General features: G+C 48.0%; 1 protein-coding gene across 12 annotated transcripts in view; it reads left to right on the top strand.

Annotated features, from left to right (window-relative positions):
* CUX1 (cut like homeobox 1) overlaps positions 1-27390 on the top strand; it is a 364476-nt gene that overhangs the window by 54932 nt on the left and 282154 nt on the right. For 9 of the 12 annotated variants that reach the window (XM_025425918.3, XM_025425917.3, XM_049111085.1 and 6 more), the window contains one exon: positions 23767-23877. The exons of the other annotated variants lie outside the window; for them this stretch is intronic. In XM_025425918.3, coding sequence (XP_025281703.1) covers positions 23767-23877 — 111 coding nt within the window. The remainder of the gene's footprint in view (positions 1-23766; positions 23878-27390) is intronic. 12 annotated transcript variants of the gene reach the window in all.

The following is a 27390-nucleotide window of genomic DNA, read 5'->3' as shown; positions in this document are numbered from 1 at the left end:
GGCATTTCTTACTTTTAGTACCCAGGGATTGAAAAACCGAAACTACACAGGGTGTCATCTGGCAATGACAATGACCTTGACTTTACTTAGCCCCTTTCAGTTCTTAGGTGTTTTTTGGTTTACATGCAGCTCAGCAGTCATGGGATGCTCACTCCAGGAGAACACATCCAATGCTAAGGAACTGTGATGTATAAAATAGTTGAATTTAGGGATCCCTGGGTGGCACAGCGGTTTGGCGCCTACCTTTGGCCCAGGGCACGATCCTGGAGACCCGGGATCGAATCCCACATCGGGCTCCTGGTGCATGGAGCCTGCTTCTCCCTCTGCCTATGTCTCTGCCTCTCTCTCTGTGTGTGACTATCATAAATAATAAATAAAAATAAAAAATAAAAAAAAATATAAAAAATAGTTGAATTTAGGGACCTCCAGGCTAAAATGCACTGAGGGGCAGTAAGTTCACTAACAATTTTTACATGTTTTCCTTGCTGCCTGGTACTGTGCTCCATCTCATTTATTCCATTGACTATTAAACTAAATCCATGTTTGCTATCAGATTTACATACATCTCTATATTCCTGTTTACTTATAAATAATGTATTTGACACTTAGTTCTATACTGTCCTTCTCCCCATCTGTATCGTCAGCCTGAACCTCTTTTTTTTTTTTTTTTTTTCCCTGAATCTCTTTTCACTGTGGAAATCATGCCTCCTAAACTGGAGGATAGAGCAAATGAGGCTCTGTCCTTCTTTTCTCCCAGAGATCTCACTCATAGGATGTGGCTATTCAGATTCACCAAATCAGATAAGTTCTCACAAAACCTTGTCTCCTAAAACTTGGTATCATTCTTATTTTGCAGATTAGGAAACCAATGCTCAGGAGAGAATCTGAGGATGGGTGTGGAAGAGGCACCTCCTTCCTCTAATTCTGGTGCCTTTATCTCTGTACCACAACTTTGTCTTTAGGTGCACGTTAGCTTTTGGGTTTCATTCTTACCCCTCCTTTAGTTTTTGGATTGTTGTTAGTGGGGTTTTGTTTTTTGTTTTTTGTTTTTGTTTTTTTTGTTTGTTTACTTTAAGCTTTAAAGGATTCATAGAATAGACTTGAGTAACCACTTCATCCTCTTCCTGAAACATTCAGTGCACATGAAGTGTTCGGGAAATAATTTCTTAGAAGGAACCCTGCAATTGTAGACATCATATTGCTGGTTGCATGCAGGATGCCATAACTCTCCTTTAAAATAAATAGTGATGTGAGATGCTCTGTTTTCTGGTGATCCAAGCTTTCCTACCCCTGCTCAGCTTAGATGGGATACCGGGGCTTTTGTAGCAGACATGGCTGTCCTGAAAGCAGAACCATTTATTCTGATGTGTGGTGGGGCGTCCCAAATGATCTGAGGGGGAGGGAAAGCCAGTGGCAGGAAAAGACTGGAAGAAGAGGGTGCTAGGGGAAACATGAGGTTACCGAAGAATAGGTTTTAGCACCAGGTCAGCCTGATGTAGGATAGCAGACAGGCATGAGGAGCCCTGAAGTTGGCAGAGACCTAAAGAGTGTGTAGGTTTGGAGCAGGAAACCCATACTGGCACAGTGGGGTAAGCGGCCACTGGTTGGAGAAAGGGCAGGACGTCACTTTCAGAGGTAACAAAATCCCAGACAGTGACCAAAATGAGAAGAGAGCTTGGGGGTCAGAGCAGACTGGCAAGAGGGCTCTTGCCCCCACCCCTTCTCCCCCCTGCCTTGGGTCCAACTGGACTGGACAGCCGAGCCTTTCTATCCTGGGCAGGAGTCAGGGCTGGAGGGTACAGAGTACCTGGCAGAGAGCCCTGCACTAGATTTCTTGGGATCAGAGCAATGCACGTGCCTTATGATTTTGAGTTGCTGCTTCTGTGGGTTAGTTAGTATGGGGAAAAATGGAGGGTCCCTTCATATTTATGAAATGTATATAAAGTCTGGCTGGAAAAAGCAGCCTGAACCTGCTTTGTGTATCTTCTCTCACTGCTAGAACACAAATCTACTTTCCTATTTTCTGAATAGCATTTATTTAAGTTTTTAAATCCTTACATACTTACTGAACTGGCCAGGTTAACCTCAGACCTCTCCATGGCTGTGATTACTGCGTTCTCTGTCCTTCCTCACTTGACCTGTTAGCATGAGATCTTTTTTATTTCTGAAGTGTGGTTTGACATTGCTTAAGCTGCCACTTGCTTCTTATTTTCGACTCTTTTTTTTTTTTTTGTCACTTAAGTAGGATGCCTTAATTCTTAGTGTTAGATCACCTAGCAGAACTTTTTTTGCTATTTTTTTAAAAATGTTTTTGTATCGTGTTTTGAACATTCTCCTGTGGGAGGAATCTTTTTAGAATCACTCCAGGTCCTGTGACTCTGTTCTCAAAGATGTTTAACTAACTATCAGATGTAGACACACTTTGTTTAATCATTTATTTAGAACTCCAACCCAGGGAAGTCGGCTGTTGAGAACGAGCTCCAGAGAGAGTGCAGATTGGAGGAAGAATCACTTAATGATGGGCGTGGACTTCTGACCTGCACTAGGTGCTGTGGGGAGTCCAAGGATAAGCAAGACAACCTCTGTCTTCTAGGAGCTGGACTTAGTAGGTCCAGGAAGACCACACAGAACATGCATGTGCCACAGACAGTGGGCAGGGATGAACAGGGAGATGGTGGCATTTGAATCCCAAATTTGGGGCTGTTGGCGTCAAATATTAAATTTGGGGCAGTAATCCATTTTTATTTTCCCTTGTCAATTCAAAGAAATTGTGACATTTTGGGTTTTAAACTAGTTGGTGTAGGTGTTGAATTTCTTTTTCTTTTCTTTTCTTTTCTTTTTTTTTTTTTTTTTTTTTTTGGTGTTGAATTTCTGTATGGAGAACATCTGCTCATTTTTTTTCCCCGTTGTGTCTTCCATTTGTATAGTGTCCATAAATGTTAAAGTGAGGTCCTCGAAAGGCCTTGTTGCTGCCGCTGTTAAAGAGCCGGGTGCCTTGTTTGGCTTCACACAGATCGTAGACTGGAAGCCCCATGTGGTAGGGGCAGTGCCCATTTTAGCCTTTTGTCCCCACAAAGGGACACACCAGAGGCGAGGGGCTCACTAGATGCTCATTGAATGAGGCAGATCCCAGGAGCGTCTCTCCCAAGTTTAAATGGCGAGGCTGTCCGCGTTCTGTCCCTTTCCTTGCTCTGAGCTGACGGATGGCAGACAGAGCACGGTGGACTTGTTGAGAAAACAACACCTTGGAAACAGTTTGTTGGTCAGATTCTTTTCATTTTAGGCTTAGTATTGCTCCTTTTTCTCCCATTTGGTGAAGTGGTATGATGCTTTAGCACATTTTAAATAAGATTACACAAGCTGCTGTTAGTTGGCATCAAGTGTTTTTTAATCTGGAGAGAAAATGTTACCTCCTTCACTTGCAAAGCAGAGTGTTAGTGGTACCATAATCCAGAGTGTCTTCTGGTGGTTCCATTTTTCAAAATTTACTGTAGGCTTCTAATTACCCTCATTTAGACGTCCAGGGCAGAAATTGCCACTTTGGCAAGAAAACTTTGTGATGAGCCAGAGGAAATGGACTCATCATTACTATGTTATATGTAGCCTAAAAATCTATGTGGGTTTTATTTCATGAGAAAGTGACTGTTTAATTGAAAACTTTCCCTTCCCATCAGTCTGTTGTTAATGTTTATACATCCAAGCTAGAGTCCGTTAAAATTGGTGCCCCTTTGCCAAAATGCTTCTTCCTTCTCATTTCTTGTACAGAATTCTGTGGTGCTAGATCTATTTTTGTTTAATTAGGCCCTGCAAGACTATGAAGGAGAGCTGTATTTAAATTTTTAGACTATTAAAGAGCCTAAAACTACCCTAGATGAAAGGCGCAAAAAATTAACTTTAATATTTATTATATGGGTAAAACCAACAGGGAGAGTATTTCCAGAAACCTCTTTTTCCTTCTTCAGATGGCTGGCTCAGATTGATAGCAGGCCAGAACACAGGCATGTTTGCTACTTTTTCTTGTTCTGTCACCAGAAACTAAGACTCCGTCTTCTTGCCTTGGGAGGGGGAGAAGCGGGGCAGGTCGTAAATTCTGTAGCTCACTGATATAATAAAACGTTGGTTGAGAACATGATCATATTTTCTTTCCTCTCTGATGGGAAAGGTCCTCCGATTTTTACTTGGACTGGGATTCCTTTTAAAATCTTCACCTAGAAAACAAAACCATGTGCCACATACTTGCCTTGCATAGAAAGTTAGAACCACTGCTTCCAGTGACCTCAAGCAGGCTGGCCACTAGCCCGAGAGAAGCTTGGTATTGGTAGGAAGCTTGTCTGGGGCATGGCCTGCGAATGTTCCCTTTGTTGTTGGGGTAGCTATACCCATTTGAGCTGTGGGTTAGCCAGAGACTTTTGTAGAAGAATGGACAAGACCTGGTTGCATCAAATGGAGATGATGGGCCGAAAGAAGGAAGGGGAGATCCCTACCTGGCTTGAGCTCTTGTATTCCCTCTGTACACTTGAGTCCCCAAACTGGATTGGCTGTTGGGACGGAAAAGATTGTCAGTACTATATGTAAATGAGAAAGAGGGATGAAAGTGCATCTCATGCAGATAATTTCTATGTAGATAATTTGCCATAAAAATTTATATTGCAGTCCTTAAAACCTTCGGAGATTTAGTCTGTCTAGGGAAAGGTGATTTATATGGTATTAAAACACTTTTTATGTTCCAGTCCTTTAGATTTAATGTTTATTGCCTATAAAAATGAAATCTTCTTGTGGATATTTAAAAGTTTTGGTACTGTGCGAAATATATATTCAAGTTAGAGCCTGAAACGCTTTGGAGATGTTGTAAATAAATGGCAAATTCTTTGCTCCAAAGTCCATGCTGCTGTTTGGGCCTATGTCTGTGGTTTGCACACTTAAGAGGTTGTACAGGTGCGGTGCCTCATCACCATGGTGAGGTTGCCAGGTAGGAAAATGCCGTGTGTGTGTGTGTGTGTGTGTGTGTGTGTATGTGTGTGTGTGTGTTAATTAGCTAACAAGTCTAGAGGTATTCTGATGCTACAGAAAGTTATGCAAGGTGTGACCAGAATTTCATTCAGTTCTATAGCACTACATGAATTATGGCCCAGGCTTTAAAGACTGGAAGTGCTTCGGTGATACAGAATCAAGTACAGAGCCATTTTTGGACTTTTGAAGGCCCTCAGATTCATAAGTCACGGCATGCTTTAGTGCTGGTCTTAAATAAAACTCTCGTGGTTAAATCATACCATGAGGCACAGTGCTGCTGGGGAGGGAAAGCATTTAAGCATTTTGTGGCTCCTGAAGGATGTCTCTTGAACTAAGAGCCCTGAAGATGAGGACCTTGGTTTGATTGTTAAACTAAAATGTGGTCCCTGTAGCCCAAGAGCGTGCTTCCCCAGGCTGTCCGTGTCCTGATACTGCCCATGCGTGGAGAGTAGCTGGCCACCAAAGTGCCCAGATGGTGGCCTTGCTGAGCTGTACGAACCAAGTGCCCATCCCCAGCTGAGCCACAGTCCGCTTTCCAGCTTCTTTAGATGCTGGGCATTTTAGAAGTTACATGAGAAATGCCTTTCCTGGAGATGTGCAGGAAAAGGTGGAACTAATCAGCGAGGCCACCCCATTAGAAGCTGCAGTGGGGATCCCAATGGGAAAGCCATTGGAGCCTGGTAGTTGGGGTGAGTCTGGCCCGGGGTTTTGGCTGCTCTTTGAGGACTGGAATGGCAGGAAGAGGAGACTGGGGCTGTTGGCTTTGGATTAAATTTGGAGAAGAGGAACTTGAGGCTTTGAAATTGCTGTGATGGGGGTGTTCTCACCTATATAGCACAGAACATTTGTTCATCCATGGGGAGAAGTTTCGATAAGCCTCGCTGGGTGACCGCCCCAGGAAAGGGCTGGGCTCAGCCTCTGAGTGGGAAGAAGAGCCCATATTCTTACAATTCTAGGGGAAGAAGGATGGAGGCCCCTGAAATTCGGATCCCCTCAGTGGAACTTGAGTGTCTCTCTGTGGTAATCTGGAGGTCAGAGGACCCCTGTAAGGGATATCACTGAGATTGAGTTTTTTTTAGGCAGAATTGGCACAGAAGTGGTTACTCTTGGAGCACCTGGGTGGCTCAGTGGTTGAGCATCTGCCTTTGGCTCAGGTCGTGATCCCAGGGTCCTGGGACCAAGTCCCGTATCAGGCTCCCTGAAGGGAGCCTGCTTCTCCTTCTACTTATGTCTCTGTCTCTCTCTGTGTGTCTCTCATGCATAAAGAAATAAAATCTTTAAGAAAAAAAGAGAGAGATTGCTGTTGCCTGATTGTGGTGGTGTCACTGGTAGCCATATGTGTGAAGACAGGTTACTGCCAATTCAGGGGCTGCGTTTTCTTGTGTCACCAATAAAATGAAGCAAGATATCTATCTCGGGAGAGAAGACTATAGTCGACAGCCTCTTGACTTGGAGCTTGCTCTAACTCATGCCAGTGGCCTTCTGGGCCAACACAGTTGTTTGTGAGGGTGAAGGTCGAGAAGAGGGTCAGCAAGTGGGCAGGTGTGAGAATAAAGACACACCAGTCACTGTGGGGACAGTGTCCCACCCTGAATAGGTGTGTAATCCGTCTGCATTTGTTGAAAGGCAAATGGGTAGGTGCAGTGACAGTCCCCACCCTGAGTGGGGAAGGGACAGAGAAACGCCATAGTCAGCTTTGCATAGAAAAGGCCACTGAGCAGATGGCTAGCCTTGCTTCCCTGGCTCCATGTGCTCCTTGGGAGGAGGTGGAGCTCACCAACCTCAAAACTCTGCTTTATCGGCGTGAACCACACTATCTGAAAGGAATGTGAACACGCAGACTTCTCAATGACAGTGTGCGAAGCAGGCCAGTTACACAGCTACATCTACTAATATTTTTGGTATAAAGTGGTTGCTAAAATTAATTCCAGTCTGAAACTTGACAAATTCTCAGTCATGGAATTAACAGGTTTCAAATGAAAAAAAAAAATCAGCTCGATAAAAATAAACGTTTATGGTGGAGATTTGGAGCCTATCCCGAACAAACTACATCTGAAGTTTTTCCACTTTAGAAGGTCTGTTTGCCTCTTTGTGTTTATGGGGAAGGGACATCTTCAAACCAGAAATGTACAGACTGGTACCATTTGCCTTCCTCAAATACCCACTTATGGGGAGTCAGTATTATTTGTCCTTCGTGCAGAAGGCTGGCAAACAAGCCCTGTGAAGAGGCAGCCTGGCTTCCCAGGGGACCCCTGAGCACACGTGGAGGGGCTTTAAGTCGTGCACCTGCTACCAACGGTAGAGTACCAAGTGCCCAGGAGGGGCAGCCAGCCTCCTTGCAACCATGCTTCTCGTCTTACTAGGCCTTGCTCTGGATTTCTGTCAAGCGAACTATTTAGGACACCTACATGTGTTTCATTCAGTTCTTAATGAGGTTTTGAACTTCCTCTGCCCATCTCTGTCCTCTGGGTGACAGCACGGAGCTGTACGTCATTTGGTAGGAGACATCTGTGGTTTGCCACCCTTGAAAATGTTGCTGCTCCAGGGTGTGTTCGGTCAACATAGTGGGCACAGAACAAGGGGCTCTGGATGAAGTATTTGGAGATTAGTGCTTAGTTAATTAGAAGATTTCCAACAGTGAAGGAGTGAGGTACATGCAGTATTGACGGTTTAAAGATCACATGGTGGGGGGGCACCCTTGGTGGCTCAGTGGGTCGAGCATCTGCCTTCAGCTCAGGTCATGATGCTGGGGTCCTGGGGTCAGCTTGGCCCCTGCTTGGCAGGGAGCCTGCTTCTCCCTCTCTTTTTGCCTACTGCTCTCCCCCACCCCTCATGCTTGCTCTCTCTGCCAAATAAATAAATAAAATCTTAAACACCCCCCCCCCACACACACACACACGGGTCATCGTGAACAGTTTTATTCTTTGGACACCCAGCTTTGGTGTTGAATAACAGCCAGAATGTAGCAAGACTAGCTCATTATCATCCCTAGGCCTCTGTAGGTTTAGCTGTAGGCATTGAAAGTTGAGTTACCAACTGGTGTTCCTGGATACATCTGTGTAGCAATAATAATGCAAAAAGCTGGATGTTACCAGTTTCTGTTAAAAAAAAAAAAAAATCCATACCCAGGTGTCACTGCAGTGCCAGTGCTGCAAAATAAGCTGTCCTTCCCCCTCCTCCAGCTGTGAGATCCAGTAGCACACTCCACACTGGCCCGTCAGGCGTCTCTGGCAGCTGGCCGGCATAGGGATCCAGCAGGGTGAGGTCACCCCGGGAAGGGCAGATGTATTGGGAGGGGGAAGCCCATTCCCCTGCTTTAAACCACAAATGTCTTTTGATAACTAGTAAAATTGGCAAGCAGAGTGATTGAAAACATGTGAGAAGTAACTGGATCTAAGTTTCAAGTAGTACATATTTGAAAAGTTTTCCCCAATGTAAAAGTTACTCTTTAAGAGCCTTAAACTAATAAAAACAAGGAAATTCCATGTTACGGCTGCCACTCGGCCTTTCCATTTTTATTCCAGCAGTCAGATTTGACAGGTCCAATGCTGATTGGCTCTGGGACCCCCATGAGCATTTAAAGCTGGGTTTGGGGGAGGGTGTTGGGAGTGGGTACGTAAGCATAAGCTGGCAGCAGCTGGGCTGGGCCAAGTCTCCACGGCTCTTCAGTGCCAGGCTCCTAATTCCATTTTAGTATATCCTATTTTCTCTTCTTGGGACTGCTTCCTGTATTTACTTTATCCACTGAAGCTGATTCGGGATTAATTGAAAGATAGTGCTTGTTTCTTTTCTTTTTTTTTTTTTTTTTTTTCTTGGTCTCATCGCAGACTTCACTGGGTGTCTACTCCACAAGCATTGGGGGCTGGACGTCTTTCGCCCTTCGCGACCCTGCCCTGTGGCTTATGGCCCCTTGGCTGAACTGCCCGGCCTGCTCTTGGGCGCCCCCAACCCCCGCGCCAGTTCGTTTCTCCCCGTGGATCTTTCCAAAGAACTGCCTTGATCACTAATAGCCTGGAGAAGCAGCAACATACTGACTCAGCACAGTCAGACGCACATTTGGGGCCTGGTGAGGTGCCCCTACTCTGTTCTAGATCCACCTCCTACCTTTCTTAGTGACCCAGCAAATAACAGAGGGCTTTGGCCCGCAAACCCCCACCAGACTCTTTTCTCAAAGTGGACCCGGTGCCAACAACGTGAGGGCACCACCCCTGCCCCCGATTGACCCCATCATGGAACTTTACAAGAGGAAGGAGCCCTAGAGTCCATGTCCTCGGTGCCCTCAGAGCCCAGCGTCCCCATGTCAGCCCCAAGCCTGTTGTACTTTTTGGGACGATCTCGCTGTCCCGCTCTTCTTAGTCAGGTGACCTTTACCATGGTGTCCTTGTGCATGGGCGGAAGGGCTATAATGAACACGTAGAATCACAGTGGTGCTTAGTACAACGAGGGACATGAAACGTGGGTCCCTGAACACTAGATACAGCTGTTTTTCTTGCCTCTGCCCACTCTAGGCCTCCTGGAAACTTCTTCCAAAGTCAGCCCCATTCCTCAAGGCCACCTTAGATCCTGCCACCAGGAAGTCACTTCTCTCCCTCTCAGCTCCCAGGCCGTCAGGGTCCCTATCCTACAGCGATCTGCCTGCCTTACATAGAGCAGTTGGTGCACCAGGGCAGTGTGTTGGCCCTTTTGTGCCCGGTCTTTCCTGCAAAGAGCTTGGGAACTCATCTGATGAGTGGGTAGTTGGTTGACCAAGTGCCTGGTGGGAGGATAGCAGTTTCCTGGAGCATTTGGGCTGTGTAGTGTACCCTGGGAGTGAAGCCTTGGGTTTCCTGTGGCCCTTGTCTCACGTAAGTGTGTGAACTCGATCTAGCTGTCCCTGAAACTGGTTGTAGCCTTTCTTCTCAGAGTCTTTCAGATACAGGTGGGTTCTTCCCGTTGGATCCCATTGGACCTCCCCCAGGCCAGGCCTTTCCCCTGCAGCCAGATGTGCTGGGTTTTTGTGCTTGGTGATATGTAACAGTTTAAGTACAATACAGGTGTATAGTCACCCTGTGAAACCCACTAAGCAGGCCCTTAGGGATGGGAGTAGGTTAGCAGTAAACCAGCAAATCCTCTTTTGTCTTAGCTCTTATTGCAAATCTTGATAAAATGAATATGTTGCTGTGCTTTCCAAAGAATTAGTAGAGTATACAGAATATAATTGATTTTGCTTGTGATCATTGAAGATCTTGATTATCATTGTGGATCTGTGGCATTATTTCCTTTGTTATTTACATTAGCTTAGCAGAATCAAGTATTTGCTGGCACGGAAGGACCCTGGCTGCTGCTGGTACATCACTGCCTGTGGCCTTCTGCCTGTGATGCAGTGCCATGGGCAGAGAAATTGCCAGAGAGTGTAAGTGGGGCCACTTGGGCAGAGCTGCTTCCTGGTGTCTGTCTTCTTGGTGTTGTCCTGGTGTCTGGGCCTTTGGCTGATATCACTGAGAGGGCCAGTGGGGTCAGATGTGTCCTTTTCTAGATCACACTTTACTGGGAGCTGTCTTTTGTCCCCAAACTAGAACCCTGTTGTCCCCTTTGTCCCTCGAGAAGTCGCAAGAGGCACAACCCAGAGAGAGAACCAAGAGCATGGGGGTACAGGGAAATGTCATTCCAAAGGCCGAAACAAGTGGCGTCTGTGCAATTAAGAAATGACACATGGAATCAGGGAAAAACAGGTGCCGAGAACCTGAACTTGGAACGGTTACAGAGAGATCAGAATGCTTTGTAACTGGCATTAACTTCCTGCCTTAAGAGCCATTCCTGGGGCTCCTGGGTAGCTTGGTTGGTTAAGCGTCTGACTCTTAGTTTTGATTCAGGTCATGATCTTGGGGTCCTGGGATCGAGTCCCATTTCGGGCTCCCTGCTCTGCAGGAATCTGCTTGGGATTCCCTCTTCTCCCTGCTCATGCCCCCTAAAATAAATCTTAAAAGAACCATTCCCTTGCACCCCATGTGGCCTTGAGGAGACCATGGAGTCAAGCTGTGGGATGAAGGAGGGGACTGTTCAGAGTTGGGAGGGCATTGGGAGCTGCCCTGGCTAACTAAGCATGCTGCTTTTGGGTATCAGAACCCCACTGTATAGCATAGTTATTAGTAGTTTGTTGTAATTGTGCTTATCAATTGTGTGTGTTAGATAGTTAGCAAAAGCTCTTTAGCTGGCTTTATAAAGTCTGAGTTAAAGCCTCTCTTCAGCTATTTTCCAGAAGGTTCCCTGTACAGGATGGAGTGCAGCTGATGACCGGACTCATCATTCCAGTGGGCAGACTGGTGGCAGCACTTCCAGGGCAGTACATGGAGCAGCTCTTTTTCTTCTCTGGGTATCCCATACCTCTAGCACAGCTAGAGGTGAAACTCTGAGGATTTAAATGGCCTCCTTAAAGTCACATTTCTGCCCTAGGCACTGGGAGCCCTCGTGTCATGTCACCTGTTGGTGCCCAGCACCCAGATTTCCTGACAGTGGCCAGCAGCACTGGTGCCAGGAAAGAGTGTAGGAATCACAAGCGACATTCACATTCTCTGCCATACGAGTGTCATTCTGCTGGGCCATCTGGCTGGCAGTAGCTCTCAGCCAATGGCGGGATGTTATAAACCTTGCTTGCTGAACATGGCACCAAAAATCTTGAAAATTAACTGCAAAAATAAAATCAAAGCTGGCTCTGAGGTGGCATCTCTTGGCCTGACATATGCAGCTCCAGTGATGCTGCTCTGCGTTGTTGATAGATGCCTCTTACTGGTTTGGTTTTCCCTGGGAACTGCTTTGGCATCTTGTAACTTTTCCTTCTAAATTCCAGGCAAAAAACATTTTGAGAGCTTTTTGGGAGTTTTATTTGCTAATTAAAATGTGAGAAGGGAGCACAGCTACAGGTAGAGTTCTAGTGCAAGCCACAGCTGTGATTTAAAAAAAACCCAACCTGACAGTTTCAAAATGAAGTTATTAGCACTTCACCTATAACTGTGATAGCTTTTAACTTTCATGATCTGTCTCTTCAGCGCCCCCCCTCCGCCCCCATAGCATACAAAAAAGGCTCAAGTGAGGAAGTTGGAGGATACTTTACCCTTGCAGAAGAGAGTAAGAGCTACCATTTTTTGTGGAACCTTTTTAACTTACAAGAGATTTTCTTATTCTTTTCTGCCATGCAGTTTTCGAGCAATCCTGTGAGCCAGGGTAGGTGGTATATTTTACAGATGAGCAAACCAAGGCTCAGGGTGTCTTGGTGACCTAGTTATTGTAGCCAGGATGGAGCCTGGTCACCTGGAAGTTCTCCAGCTGCTTGCTTCCTAGACCTCATCTGTGTCATAAAAGACAGGGCAGTGTGGAAAAATCACCCACTGTTGGGTGACAAGTCCTCTTCCACTCACAAAATAATTAAATGAAATAGGCTCTGATTCTGATCATCGAATTCAGCTGATTCTCTACCAAGCCCAGTCATATACTCCTAATAACCCTCAAAGCAACTCCATCCCAGCACACAAGCACTAGCTGGTTGGCTTGATGCACAGCCTGTGTCTGCCTGCAGATGTTTGTGGCCAGGATAGCCCAAATAGAGAGAGAGAGAGAGAGAGAGAGAGAGAGAGAGAGAGAGAATGAGAGCTGCAGGGTGGTGGATGGCTTTGCCGCCAAGCATTTTCCCAGAGAAGTGGAAGGGAACCGTTGCCAGAGTGGCTGGTGCCCTAACAAATTGATTCCTGCCAAACAATAGAAACAAATATTTTCAACAGACAGAAATTTTGGCTCCTAAAGCATTCAAATTAAAGGCTTTATTTCTGAAACAAATACTTTAGGAGGAAAACGTTTACCAGCATAGATGAGATCAGAGTTATTCCTTCTGGCAGCGGCGTAATTATTTTTTGAGATTAAAACACGTTTTTCCTGTCCCTGCTTCATTTTTAGCCTGTGACCTTCCCTCCTACTTGCTGGAGAAAGTCAACTGTATTAAGCTGGGGCTTGGGGAAGGGGCCCCTACGTGGTTTACTGCAGAGAGCTTCAGCTTCCATGGAGATGGTCTCCCAAGTCTGGATTCAGATCTCAGGTCGACCCCTGACCCTTTCGTGGTGCACTTTGGGCAAATCTCACCAGCTACCCGTCAGTTCCATCAGTCCGTTAAATGTCAGTCTTGTAACAGTGAATAGCATCCCCCTCAGAACCCAGAGAGTCATTCTAGACCAGCACTGTGTAATGCATTGATGGAATGGTCCTTGTGTCATCAAGTGTAGTTGCCTCTGGCCCTCGAAATGTGGCTACTGCGATGGAGAAACTGAATCTCTAATTTCAGCGGACGTAGGCACATGTGGCTAGTGGCTGCTGTGGATAGGGCAGTTCCCACTCACCCCCCTCCTTCAATTAATTGGTCCCTGGGTCCAATTACTTGGTTGACAGGCCCACCTGCTAAAGATCTCTCTGTATTCCAAATGCAGCTATGGGGGGCTCGGGGTGTCTGCTCTGACACCCACCCAATCTCCTGTCCCGCAGCCAGAGCAGTGGGGCCATACCCTCGAACTAGACAATAAACCCCCAGGCCAAACCTCCGTGGGTGTTGTAAAATCGTGACAAGGTCTCATTTGGTTTTATTTTTATTATTATTTTTTTAAATTTTTATTTATTTATGATAGTCACAGAGAGAGAGAGAGAGGCAGAGACACAGGCAGAGGGAGAAGCAGGCTCCATGCACCGGTAGCCCGATGTGGGATTCGATCCTGGGTCTCCAGGATCATGCCCTGGGCCAAAGGCAGGCGCCAAACCGCTGCGCCACCCAGGGATCCCTCATTTGGTTTTAAAATACGCCTGCCTCCTGATGTGTACTAAGTGTAGGAAGAACAACAGAAGTCAGGGAGTCGAGGGAGCTATTTCCTAGGCATTTTTTAGCCAGGGTGAGTCACTTACTTGCCCAGCCTCAGTCTCCTCATCTGTGACATGGGATTAGCAAAGCTCCTGTGGCTGCATCTCTTTCAAAATCATTCCGAGGCCCACAGGTTGGGGGCGGGGGGTGCCAATAGGTGGAACCTCAGCAGCACTCTTTGGTCCCCAGTGCTGTGGCCTGGGGGACCTCAGAGGAGGCAGAAGATGAAGGCACTCAGCGGAGGAGGCCCTCGGAACAAGCCCCGGGAGAAAGCAGTAGTGAGCCTAAGAAAAGAGATAACGAGACAACAAGAACAAGGTGGAAGGGCTGGGAGAGGAGGAAGGAGGCTTCCTTGGGCTCTCTGGAGAAGTCCAAGAAGAGAGGGGGCGAGCCCTCCTGCCATTTGGGGCCACGTGTGTCTAAAAAGTGAAGGTGGGTGGGCAGAATTTATTTTTGTTTCGTGATACAGCCAAAGAGAGGAGCGGTAAAGAAGGCTACTTAGGAAACAGGCATTTTTATAGCTCAAAACTGGGCAGATATCCGCAGTTTCCCCTGGCTTGGTCAATGTGTAAAGCAGAACCTCCTTGTTCGGGTGGAAGGTGTCCCTCCATCTTCTCTGCAACCAGCGCCAGCCCCGCGGGCCTCCTCCCCACCGCCGGTGCTCAGATCCATCTATGTTTCATTATGCATCACCGAGACGCCGTCTCTCACGTCTCACTGTTTAAATGAGAGTCTGGCAAGTATTCTATGTAGCGCCGTGCTTGTTGGATACATCTGGCATTTTTGTCTTTGCCTAGTGGGTTTGCAATGGGGTGCAAAACAACAAAAAAACAAAATCTTGGTTCTCTGTTGAAATTTCTCGATCCCGAGGAGTTCACAAAAAGGGTTGGTTTGAGAACTTTTGTACTCACAGCCTTTGTTAGGCCGACGTATTTGTTTTTTATGCACTTTTTATTTTCTGAGCCAGTAACGCTTTCACTTGATTCAAAATTCTGCTTAAAAGTAGACACTGAGGCATCTTGGCCGCACCTCGGTTCTCTCCCATCCCCGCCGTCCCCGGGGGTGTAGCCTTCAGCCAGAGCTGCAACAGGCAGCAAGTTTTTTGAATTTCCTAGATTAGGAATTAATCCCAGGTCACGTCCCAGAACTGGGGAAATATTGAGTATGTATTAAACAACCAATACATACATACATACACACATAAATAAAAGTAAATGACCGATACCATCTTCAGAGTGAAAGGAGCACAAGGGAATAATCTTTATATGAGGTGGGATCTGCTTGAATCGGAAGAGAGGAGAAACTACCATAGTCCTTGTAGTGAGTATTTTATCCTGTTTAATCCTCATGACAGCCCCGTGAGATGTGTATCAGTGTCCCCACTTCAGGTTAGAGAGCTCGGCTGGTCGCAGAGCCGGCAGGTCCATATGCACACCAGTCCCCCAGCACCCTGCCCCACGGGCACCTCCTCCCCATCCCCAGCCTCAGAGATTCTGTCTTTCTCCGGGGGTGCTGGACAGCAGGGCCCACCCTTGTGCTGGGAGTCTAGCCATGTGCTCTGGGGATCTGGCCAGGAGGCTGTGTCCTGCTCCTTGGACTCTGATCTCCAAGGTGGGAGAAGACGAGCTGCATTGCCTGGAGACCTCAGCAAGGGCTGGAGCACACAGCATTTCTGACCCAGACCCCAGGGAGCTAGAAACCTGAACTATAGGCAGTCCCTTGCTTGTTCACATGCCCCCTTCTTTTTTCCTGGAGTCAGAGAGCCGCTGGTTGTGATTAACTGAGAGAGCTCACGCTCCTCCCTGGCTGACGTTTACTGAGCCCCTGCCAGGAGCTGGGCTCTGTACATGGTGCTCCCAGAGAGTGCTTTCCCTGCCCTGAGAAGAGCACTCCCTCCCAGAACCCCTCCTGGAGTCCCCTTCTGGGGGCCCGTTTCACAGTCAGGGGAAGAGCCTCCACAGAGAAGCCCGTGTATGCTTTTGCTGCTCCCTGTTTACCCCCGAAGTACTGTCAGGATAGACTTTCCCCACCCCTGTGTGCCCGTTCCGCATTCTTCGGCTGGAGCTCTGATGAAAGTTGCTTCCTGGGCTGCTATGAGAGCTTGCCAGAGTGGCTCCAGCAGGGAGGAGGCCCTCTTGGGCAAATGATCCTGATTCTTATAAGATGGTACTATTCTAGGGCTCGACCCAGGATCCTTGGAGGCTGAGCAAGAGGGGAGTGTGGGTCTCCTCCAGGCCTCCCTGCATCCTTTCCCATCCATCTTGCCTTTCAAGAAGCTGCCGGCTCTGTCAGCCTGACCCCCCTCCACCCCCTCAGTCCCCATAGTCTCCTGAACTGTTCTAGAACATTCTCTGCCACTCAGGGCCTCTGTGCTTGCAGCCATCTCTCTTTCCAACTGGAAGCCTTGCAGAGTTGTTAAATTTGTCCTCTCTCCTGGTATATTTTGCCTTTCTTTTTCTTTTTTTTTTCTTTCTTCTTTTTTTAAGCTTATCCTTTCATTTAGCAAATATTGACTGCCTACGTATGATGTGCCCCAGCACCGCATGACGTGCTGACGTGGGAATTCTGAGGCAAGCAAAAGGCAGGCCCTTTGGAACTTCCAGCCCATGGGGAGACGCACTGAACTCACACACTTGTCCGCGAATATGGAATTGCAAACTGGGGTCGCTGCCACAAGGCACGGTTCAGGGAGCTGGGCTCACTCACCTTACAGTCTCTTCCAGGGTGGGGGTAGAAGGGGATGGGGTCGGGGAAGTGGTATTCAGTTGATCTGATGGTTTGATGGAGGGGAACAGGGACAGGCCTCCAAGCAGAGGGAACAGCTGGTGCTGAAAGTTCGAGGACAAGGAGTGGACCCAACCCCTGGGGACAGCAGAGGAAGGCCATTGTGCCCTGTCATCTTATCTGAGGCCCCCTAGGAAGCCATTGGAGGCTCTGAGCAGGGAATGAACAAGCTCAGATCTGGGCCGTGCCATGGCATGTCTTCTCTCTTGCCTCTCGTAGAAGGTGTGTGCATGTCCTGGCTGTCCTTACAGCTCCCCCTGCTCCGTGCTAATTGAAACCCCCAGGGAATGCTGGGTGTCTAAATCTTGCATCAAGCTGCACTCCTGCAGCTCCCGTACAACTCCAGGATCCTGGCTTTCCTGCCTTTAGCTGTGCTGTTTTTCTCATTCAGTTCATCCACTGCCCCTCAGTGGGTGGGGTCTCTGCTGGAGTTCCATCTCACTCTGTGGCAAGTACTGCTTCCCGAGTGGGAGTACTCACTGCTGGCCCCCAGCTGCCATCACATGACTACTGTAGCTGTGACCCAGACCTCGGTGGGACTTGTGGTGAAATCAAGGATCATGAGCGGGAAAGTGATGAGTGAGGACCAGATGTCTGCAAAAGGCACTTGGGACACATGGGGTCAGCCTCAGTCCTCTACCTAAACTTAGAAAGTAAGCGAAAGTGGTAGTGTTCCCTTCGTGTGTTCTGCAAGGTTCTCCTTTAAATATCACACACCCAGCAGTGGAACAAAATGCACTTCCTGCAGCTCTGTGGGGAGCACCGTTCTGAGAATGAGGGGGCAGGCAGTCAGTGGTCCTTATCTGTCTATCAAAGCCTGCTTCCCATTACAGGGAAAAAAAAAGATTTAGAAAGATAAATGTATACTTTTTAGCAGAAGTCATTGCAGTCAGTGCTCAGAATTCAAAAGGTATGAAGGGAAGAAGGGAAGAGGACCTCCCTGCTGGCCACTGGCCCGCTTGTCCATTCTTCTCCCAGGATAGGGAGTGGTACCCGTACCTTGTACTTGTGGAGTCTCCTAGAGGCATCTCGTGTATATGGAGCAAATGTGTGGAGCACACATACTGTCCTCTTATGGTGGATGTCTTGGTCACTGTTGGTGGACATGTTTGGGGAAGTGGACTGTATGTTTCCATGTTGGCGTGTTCCTCCTGTGTCTCTGCTACCCCCACCCCAGGGGAGAGGGCTGACCAGGCTCCTGGTTCCTCAGAGCCCTGTTCTTGGTCTCCCACAGTGCTTACCCCACGGGTTGTGCCAGGGACTCTGTGAGCCCTGGAGAAGGAGAGGGAGGAGGGGAAAGAGGAGGAAGATAATGGGGGATCAAGGGTGACCCACACATAAGCCCCAGCCGAGATGGGTACCTTTTGAGAAAACTTGGAAGTCTTGCTGGAAGTTCTGTTTTCCCCTTTGAAACCTCTGTTTTGGTTCCCCTGGCTGGATCCCTTCTGTCCTGGTGCCCTGTCATGCCTGCCAGCTTCCTCGGCAGGACTGTGGGCACCTGGACGTCAGAGTCAGCTTCTGATTCATCTGTACATCCCTGGCGCCCCTGGCCTGGGTGGCAGACGGAGTTCAGGCCTGAGGTCAAGCGCGTGGCTCTGATAGTACAGAAAAACTCTCTTGATGGAGCACGTCCCATGCCACAAATTGAACATGCTTTATCTTAGTTATCTCCAGAGAGGGAATGTCATTTGACTAAAACCACACAGGTTACAGCCGAGGTGAAGCCCGGATTCCAAGCCGGGCTTTTCCAAGGGCACTGTCTGAAGGGTCTTCAAATTTTTTTTTTTAATTTTTATTTTATTTATTTATGATAGTCACAGAGAGAGAGAGAGGCGCAGAGACACAGGCAGAGGGAGAAGCAGGCTCCATGCACCGGGAGCCCGATGTGGGATTCGATCCCGGGTCTCCAGGATCGCGCCCTGGGCCAAAGGCAGGCGCCAAACCGCTGCGCCACCCAGGGATCCCCTGAAGGGTCTTCAGATGTCCTACGTAGGGGATGGGCATTTGGGCTGGGGATGTGGCAGGAGGCTGGAAGGTGGGCTTGGGCCTCTTGTGGGGGTGGTGGTGGACATGAACGACCCTGTCTAGCCAGAGCAGCTTCGTTTGGCCACTTGACCCCTGTTGTTGGAAACAAAGCAGAAAAAGCCCCAGGGACTGCCCCTTACAGAATCTGGGGTGCCTTTCCTTATTTTGTTTGAGTCCTCATGGTTTCACTGATAAAGCCATTTTGAATTCGTATTCAAGATTTTCTATTTGATTAGTTTGACAGGTAAGCCTGAAAGAAACACCAGATAAACTCACTCTTTGGTTTAAGGTTACAGACAATAAGTAAAGAATACTTTCCTTGCTTTGCTGAAGCAGTTGGCCAGGTACATTTCTGGCCAGCCCAGGGGTGCTGGGGGAGAAGGAGCAGGGAGGTGAGGCAGGCCTGTCCTGGGGGCTTTAGGGGAGGAGCCTCACAGACACTCCACAGGTATCCCCACATCAGTACAAAACAGCTGACACACATACTCTAAAGGTGAGCAGTTTCTTTTCTTTTCTTTTCTTTCTTTTCTTTTCTTTTCTAAGATTTTATTTATTTATTCATGAGAGAGAGAGGTAGAGAGAGAGAGAGAGAGAGGCAGAGACACAGGCAGAAGGAGAAGCAGGCTCCCCGCAAGGAGCCCGATATGGAACTCTATCCTGGATCCCGGGATCACGCCCTGAGCCAAAGGCAGATGCTCAACCACTGAGCCACCCAGGCGTCCTGAGGTGAGCAGATTCAAACTGATCATTGACGTGCTTAAGCTTCGTTTTCTTTGGGAAAATTTCCTTCTTAAACAGGCAATTATTGTCACTTTTTATTTTCTGTGTTTTCATATGTCTTCAACACTTGGTTGAGTCTGGAGTTCAGGCAGAGAGAAAGTTAAAATGTTAGGAGAGAAAGTTAAAATGTTAGGAGCTTTGCCTTTTGAGGATCTGTCAAAAAATGGAGGAAAAGTGTCCCAGAAATTCTGATCAGTGAAGAAAGCGGGATTTCAGGCATCCCCAGATCTTTGGCAGCCCCTGGGTCTCACTAGAAGGAGTGTACCTATGCACGGGGAGACTCGGCTCTGAAGCCACTGACTAGTCTTGCTCTGGACCTCGTCACCTCCTGGCATTGGTCATCACTTGATGACTCTGAACGAAAATTGATTGCAGTTTCTGCATCCAGGTGCCTGTTCTTGTAAGACACTTTCCCAGCACAATTCCCACCCCTTTTGGCCTAGTTGGAAGTGCCTGTGTGTTCAGAGCCTGCGGGTTTGCTGCCAGCCCTGCCGACTCCCCGTCACTTCAGACCTAGGACTCAGAGATGTTTCCAGCGGGACAATATTTCTAAATCGTTTTGAGGGGACGCCCTCCTCTGCCCTTCCCTGGGAAAGTTCTGGCCTGGGTGAGTGGTGTTTTCTGTAACTGGCCGCAGCCTCCTTGTTCGTCAGCTGGGAGAGTGGCCAGCGCGCAGCGCGTTGTGCAAGAAACAGCTGTTGTTTTGACAAAGGACGGGCTAGCCTCACTTTTTGAATTACCGGAGCGAGTCAAGAGGTCATCTATTCCAGGCCTTTGCTCCTGGGCAGGTGGACATAGAGACCATGAACACGCATGTATGGGACACATGATGTAAGATATATTTCTGTATGTAAATCTGTACTCACATTAGCAGGATTTAAGAAATTAACATATAGTACAGTTTTTCCAATTAGGTAATTACATGCGCATGGCTCACATAGTCCAAAGATGTACACTTGTCCCTTGAACAGTGAGGATTAGGGGTGCTGACCGCTGGCATAGTCAAAAAAAGTCTGCATATAACTTTTGACTCCCCCCAAAACTTAACTACTCAGAACCTACTGTTGATTGGAAGCCCAACAAGTAACATGATTAACTCGTAGTTTGTATGTTACACATGTTATATACTGTATTCCTGCATTAAACTAAGCTAAAGAAAAGAAAATGTTATTAAGGAAATCATAAGGAAGAGAAAATACATTTATGGGATTGCACTATAAAAAATTCTGCCTCCAAACCCATGTCCAAACCCATGTTCTCTGAGGGTTATGTTTGTGCTGAAGGGCCGGTCCCTGCACCCCCCACCATGCCTTCTCAGAGCCAAGCAGTTACAAGTATCTTTTGTGTCTTTCTGGAGACAATCAAAGCTTATGCAAGGGTACGTATGTATAGATACCCTTTCAAACAATATAAGCATTGTTTTTGCACTTTGCAGTTTTTGCTTAAATATATCTTGAAGATCATCCCATCTCCTACTGCATGTGGGACTTTTTTTTAACTGTTGCTGAATGATCCTTGAGTGGAGATGCCAATGCTCTCTTATTGGACACTTCAGTTGGTTCCCAGTTTTTTGCTTTTTGTTTATTTGGGTTCCCCCCAACCTTTGTGAGTTTTTAGTGCTTTTTGGATGTGAGGACTCTACATGCTCTTTTTTTTTTTTTTTTTTTTCTTACAAGTGATTGGTGACTCAGGGACTGAGGGCTCTGTATTTTAGGCCCCCACCGCCACCTCCCCTAAACCCATTAAATTTTCTTGTTAATGTGTCATTATATTTGACACTTTGAGAATAGGCAGGCTGGGTAGATAATAAAACAGTATTTGGCTTATGTTTAATAGCTGTGTCTTCTCTGTGTTGTCCCGACAACCTTAGAAAGTCCTGATGTCCTTCAGAAGGACTCAGTGGTGGTTTTGCAGGGGACCCAATCAAAGATCGTGAGCCCTAAGCCTGACCAACCAACCGGACCTGGGGCCAGGCAAGCGCAGCCTGTCCTCGCTGTGCCAATCTGTTTCTGTGGTGGCGGGTGGTGGTGCGGTGTTAAATTTGGGGACCCCTAGTGGTTTCTCATGTGGACCTGCGTATGTCTGCACCGATGGGGAAGGGAGTGTGGCAGGCCCCTGGAGGATCCCCGACTGCCAGCAAGTCCCCCCAAGAGCCCTGGCCCCATGGCTCCGTGACAAAGGTGGGTTTGGTGCCTTCCATCAGGGACCTGCCCTGGGCTGAGTACTTCTGAGTCGGACTTTCTGACGGATGTACCCATGGGGCTCCTTGGCATCAGGCTGGGCTGGACTCCAATGAGAGGGACATGTTGGGACCCCAGGACCCACCAGACCGGGTGCTCTTGCGTTTCTCCCACGGCATGGCCCCCACCGTCCCCGCACTGGTCTCCCTGGATGGGAAGGCAGGGATCAGGGCCGGGCCACCCAGTCACCTCTGTGCCCCCAGTGTCCAGTGGTCCTGGCTGACCAGGTGGCACCCCTCCCAGGAAGTAGGGTCCTCCTTGAAAGCAGTCCGTGCTCTTGTTTTTCTCCATGTATTCTGCATCTGCAGGCGATGGGAACAAAACATCGACTCTACTTTTTCTGTCATATTTCAATATTGGCGTTGGTCCCCTCTCTTGAAGCCTCCTTTTATAACTTCTTCTGCTGCTGCTTAAATATAGCTGTCTAAGTCCTCCTCCTTACCAGATTGTTTATATTTTTGAAAAGCCTTCTGCTTATCTGCGATTGCTCTCTCTTCTCCGTCTCCGTCCCCGCATCACCACATTGGTTTTGGTTGCTCTTTTTTTTTTCTTGCCTTCACTCGACTGGGATGTGTTTCAAATGTGGTCTATCAAAATGTACAGTGTTTCCCTCTTTTTTGCAGTAGCTTTGACATCTGTTCTTGAATCCTAGCCCATGTTATTCTTTTGGACTTGTTTGACCAAGATTTGCTGTGATGCCAGAAACACAAGAAGGGGAGAGTGTGGTGGGGGGTGTCTGTGCCCCCCCCCGTCCCTCCCCCCCGTTAAAACTGTCTACGATTTCCAAGCCGACAGCACGCTGGATATTGGCTCCAGAGCCCTGTCATCTTGTCTGGCAGTGGCCCACCCTGCTGAGTACAAGTGGAGTGCCCACTGGGAGACCCTACAGACTACTTGGGTTACTTCCTCCAAAAAGGGAAGCAGGTGGAATTTCATGTGGTGGGTGGAAGGTGCATGGAGGGGGAGACTCACGTGCTTCCTGGGTGTTTGTAGAAGGACTTCCATCTCTGATTTCCCTTGCCTTTCAATCTTCGATTGGGTCCCTGCTCTGCTGGGCCTCAGGGGATGGGCCGTGACATGGAGAAGCCACATGGAACGTTGAATCCTAAGCAGAATGTGCCAGTGTGTGTCTTTAGTAACTGAGGCCACTCAGCAAGAAAATGGGCCTTTTGGTGGTTCCGGCAACGTGTCCTTGGGCCCCTGCTGTCAGCCAGGACACCACTCTGGGCCCATCTGCCACAGCCTTGTTTGAAATAGATCCTGTTGGCCTGCTTCTCCCAGAATTTCTGAGGCCAGGGCACAGCTTCTCTGATGCTTTGAGTGTCATTTTGTCGTGTGGGCAGAGGTCCTCAGAGGGGCCTCACAACTGGTGACTCTCAGTTTCAGTGTGAGGAAGATAGTTTGAGGATAACTGTTGTTTCCAGGCGCCTCATGTTCAGAGTTGACTACGTCCTGCAAATCGTCATTCCTGGAGATTGCCTCTTAAAGATGCCTCCCGAAATCAAGTAACAGGTTAATTTGGATTGTCCTGGACATGATGCCTCATGTATATTAAACCCACAATAAATACTCTTAATGAAAGCAAAACCAAGTATCACTCCAGAAGATCCCAGGCCCTGTCGAAGACAAATCGATTGCCCCAATGAGCAGCCCAGAGTAAAGCAGAACCAGGGCACAGAGACGTAGTGAGGGGGAGTGCCTGTCAGGAACAGCAGTGAGCCACTCGGGGTGGGAGGGCGTCTAGGCATTGGCCTGATGCTGGGTTTAGTAAAGAAAAAATGTTTTGGCGTGTTCTGTCATAGAAGTAGCCATGTGTGAGGTGCGCATGGATACACAACCATCAGGCTGTGCTAGTTTGGTGCTCTCGGCCCACCCAGTGCACGGGATGGGTGTGATGGGTGGGATCTGCCCACGTGTCCACTTCCTTCCTGCCACCCCCTGCCCCCTGGCCCCTTCTGAGCCCAGGGGTCTCTCCCATATTCTGGTCAAATGCAAATACGATCTCCTGGTATGCAGTGCAGTGACATCTCCTCCTCCCTTCTTTCTTCTGGACAGAGGGAACTTGATGCCACCGCAACCGTGCTGGCGAACCGGCAAGATGAAAGTGAGCAGTCCAGAAAACGGCTCATTGAGCAGAGCCGAGAGTTCAAGAAGAACACTCCAGAGGTGAGGCTGTAGTCCTGTCCGGGTGTCTTGAGAGGGGTGTCCCTGTCCATGCACATGTTCAGGAGCCGTGTTGTGAGCATGGTGTTCCCAGCACTCTGCAGGTCTCTCTGTGGGTCAGGGAACTTGGGCATTGGTAGGCCGCCTGGACCCATGAAAGGATGAGCTAATTCCAGATGCAGATATGGACCCAATTGGGTGTGTGTGTGAGCACGTGGCTGGCCTGTGGCCCATCCGTGGACTCTGGCACTTGCACCCCTTGCCCACATCTGTTAGAGTGCCAGGCCAAGTCTGCAGGGGCACTGAGTGCTGGGGCCTAGTGGGATGGGGCCTCTTCCCCCGTGTGGCGTCTGAAGGCCATGCCCATCTGAGGGTGCGATGTGCTGATCCTTCTTGTAGAACAGACATTTAGCTTGGTAGGGCCTGTTAAACGCTTCTGTTTCCTGAAATACGCCTTAAAGGGCACAGGAAACATGCACCTCGCGGGCTCCTTTTTCTTCTTGTAAGCACATGTTTCAAAGGCAGCATTTAGAGGGGCTTCATTTTGGGAAACAAACAACTCTCTATTTTCAGAATAAATATTTGGGGAGAAAACGTGGGCAAGGGACGCAGGCGCCAGAGTGTTGGGGAAGAAGCAGCTTGAGTGGTAAATGCCATTTGATGCATTTTTTTTGCAGGGCATGTTTTTTAGACCCTTTCTTCCATAGGGAAGGGGCTCCCAGAACACACCTGGCAGGGGAAGGAAGGTTGCCATCCTGCTTGCTCCTGGCCTTTGCCAGCTGGGCAGGGCTAGCAGTCACTCAGGCTTCTCCTTCTGCACTAAGGAGGGTCTCACTGCCACTGGAATTTCCAGGAAGCTGGGAAGCGTGAAGCTGCCTGCAGGCTCCTGCACCGCCCCTTGCATTTTCCTATCCAGGTCCATCCTTGAAAACTGTGTGGAGTCCCTATGGCCCACAAACTGGTGGAGAAGATAGGTTCACGTAGGCCACCAACCAACCAGAATTCTCTGTAAATAGTGAAGCCACTTAAACCAGAATGGGTGTGGGGTGAGTCCTGTAGGGTACACGGAGGGAAGGGGTATGTGTGTGTGCGTGGGGGGGCGGTTCTGGTGGCACATGTTGGGGCTCTGGTGAGTGCAGGACCTGGGATCGGGAGAGGATGTTGGATTGTCTGTTTGTTTGGAGTCCTAACGCAGAGGGGCCCTGATATTTCTCCCATCTTTAGTTATTTCTTGTGACTGGGCAGATCACTCAGCACCTGAGCAGAGTAACACTTACTGTAGGGGAAACTCTATGAGAGATTAGACATAGAAAAGTGAAGGTTGCTTAGAACTTTGTTCTCAGGGGTTAAAAAAAAAAATCGGCTTGTTGGCAGGAAAGGCATCTTCCTCAGGTGGACACAAAATTGGCCATGTGAGGACAAGGCCCTCGTTCCAGGGTGGACAGTGTGGCAGAGCCAGGGCTGGTGGTGTGCCCACTGGTTTGTACCCAGTGTGCCTATGGCTGGTGAAAACACTGGATTCCCTCATTGTTCCTGGGAAGAAAATGTGTTCCTAGTGTCTGTTGAACATCTAGTGGATCTCATGTGCAGGCTTAGGCACCAGAGAAAAGTCCAAAGTGAGTAAGGTTGTCTCCTGATAGGGAGTTTATATTTTCCAACCTGGCCCTGCCCAAGCGTAGCTGGAAAAGCTCAAGTACAGAGGGAAAGGTGGGCTCTGCAGGAGGCTGGGAGCTACCAGAGGACATGCAGGAGGAGCCACAGGAGGAGCAGGTGCTGTGCTGGACAGAGCTGCGAAGGTTTCTCATTTAAAGGACATGTTTAAATTTAAGTTTCAATTTTATATGTTTTTTAAGATTTTATTTATTTATTCATAAGAGACACAGAGAGAGAAAGAGAGAGAGAGGCAGGCTCCATGTGGGGAGCCTGATGTGGGACTCGATTCTGGGACCCCGGGATCACCCTGGGCTGAAGGTGGCGCTAAACCGCTGAGCCATCCGGGTTTCAATTTTATGTCATTAAATTAATACATTCACAGTCAGTTAATATTATTGCTTATGACTTTTTAACCCCCAAATTGTAATCAATTTGGAGAACATTGCAGTTACTTCAAAAATAAAGTTTTATACATTGCTTTGATTCAAAAAAAAAGTCCCTTGTAAAGAAAAGTGGTTTTTAATTTTAATTTTGTAACAAAACATCCATTCCATATTGAATTAATAATTGAGAGTTGAGCATAAAAGACTGGGGTATTTCTAGATTCTATCACTTTCCATCCAGATTACCTCAGGTGACTTACAGCCTGGTGGCACTGCAGATTACTTAGCCTCCCAAAGTCTCAGTTTTGCCACCTACCCAAAGTGTAATAATAGGGCCTAGCTCACAGGGTTGCTGTGTGTGTGTGTGTGTGTGTGTGTATGGTGTGTATTTGTGTGTAGATGTATGGTGTGTATGCATATGTATATGGTGTGTATTTTTGTGTGTATGATATTTGCATTTTGTGTGTTTGTATATTTGTGTTTGTATGTGTATGGTATGTTTTTTGTATGTTTGTATGTGTTTGGTATGTTTTATGGTATATTTTTTTTCTGTGTGTATGGTATGACTTTGTGTGTGTGGCATGTGTGGTGTGAATGTGTGGTGCGTGCTGTGTATTTGTGTGTATATGTGTATGGTATATATTTTTTGTGTGTTTATGGCATGTATTTATGTGTGTGTATATGGTGCGTATTTGTGTTGGTGTAATTGTGTATGTGTCTCTCTGCATGAGGGTGTGGAGGGCTTTGCCCAAGCCTCGCATCTAGAGTCCAGGACGTTTCTTACTGGAATGAACTTGGGATATATACTGTGGAGCACAGTTGATTTATGCTCCTTAAAGTTAGCTCCGAGGACTTTAAGAAAACACAACAAACGCAGGTAGTTTCAGCTTAAAGTATTTAAAAAGTTGGTTTGTGGTAATAGGTGATGATTTTACAGATATTTTGTGAGCACTTTCCATGTGCCAAATGGTTCCACCCTGAGGATACAGTCCTATCCTTGTTCTTAAAGAGTTCCTTATCTTTGTTACCAGCAAGCAGAGCATCCTGATCTGGCATGGTAACGGCTAGGATGGTATAACTGGAATCTTCTGAATGCAGACTTCCCCCCCAGAAACATATTCTTTGTCAGCGGTAATAAAGGTGTAAGCCATGTAGGCCTCTGTAATCCTTCCTGTAGGTAAATGGGGCTGCTTTTTGAGCCTTGGTTCTAATGCTAAGTGGAAAGGACCTGCTGCCCAAGAAATGCGCATGCTTGCCTAGGTTCTCCTGGCTTCCTTGGAGCTCATCCCAGAGCCCCGAGCTTAGAACACAGCCTGCAAGACGCAGGAGGGCCACGCCAGGAGGGCTCTAGTGAGCTGGGGGGTAGGAGACAGGTGGGGGAACTGGGCCACCCCCAGTGTGATGACCAGGGCCAGTGCCTTCCTCCTGCCCGAGGCTGGTGAAGGGCAAAGTTAGGCTGGTGACAGGTACGCAGGCAGGG

Source organism: Canis lupus, chromosome 6 (assembly GCF_003254725.2).
Source record: "Canis lupus dingo isolate Sandy chromosome 6, ASM325472v2, whole genome shotgun sequence".
Taxonomy (NCBI): Eukaryota; Metazoa; Chordata; class Mammalia; order Carnivora; family Canidae; genus Canis; species Canis lupus.
The sequence above is the reverse complement of the archived record's forward strand: the minus strand, read 5'-3'. Positions and strand labels throughout refer to the sequence as shown.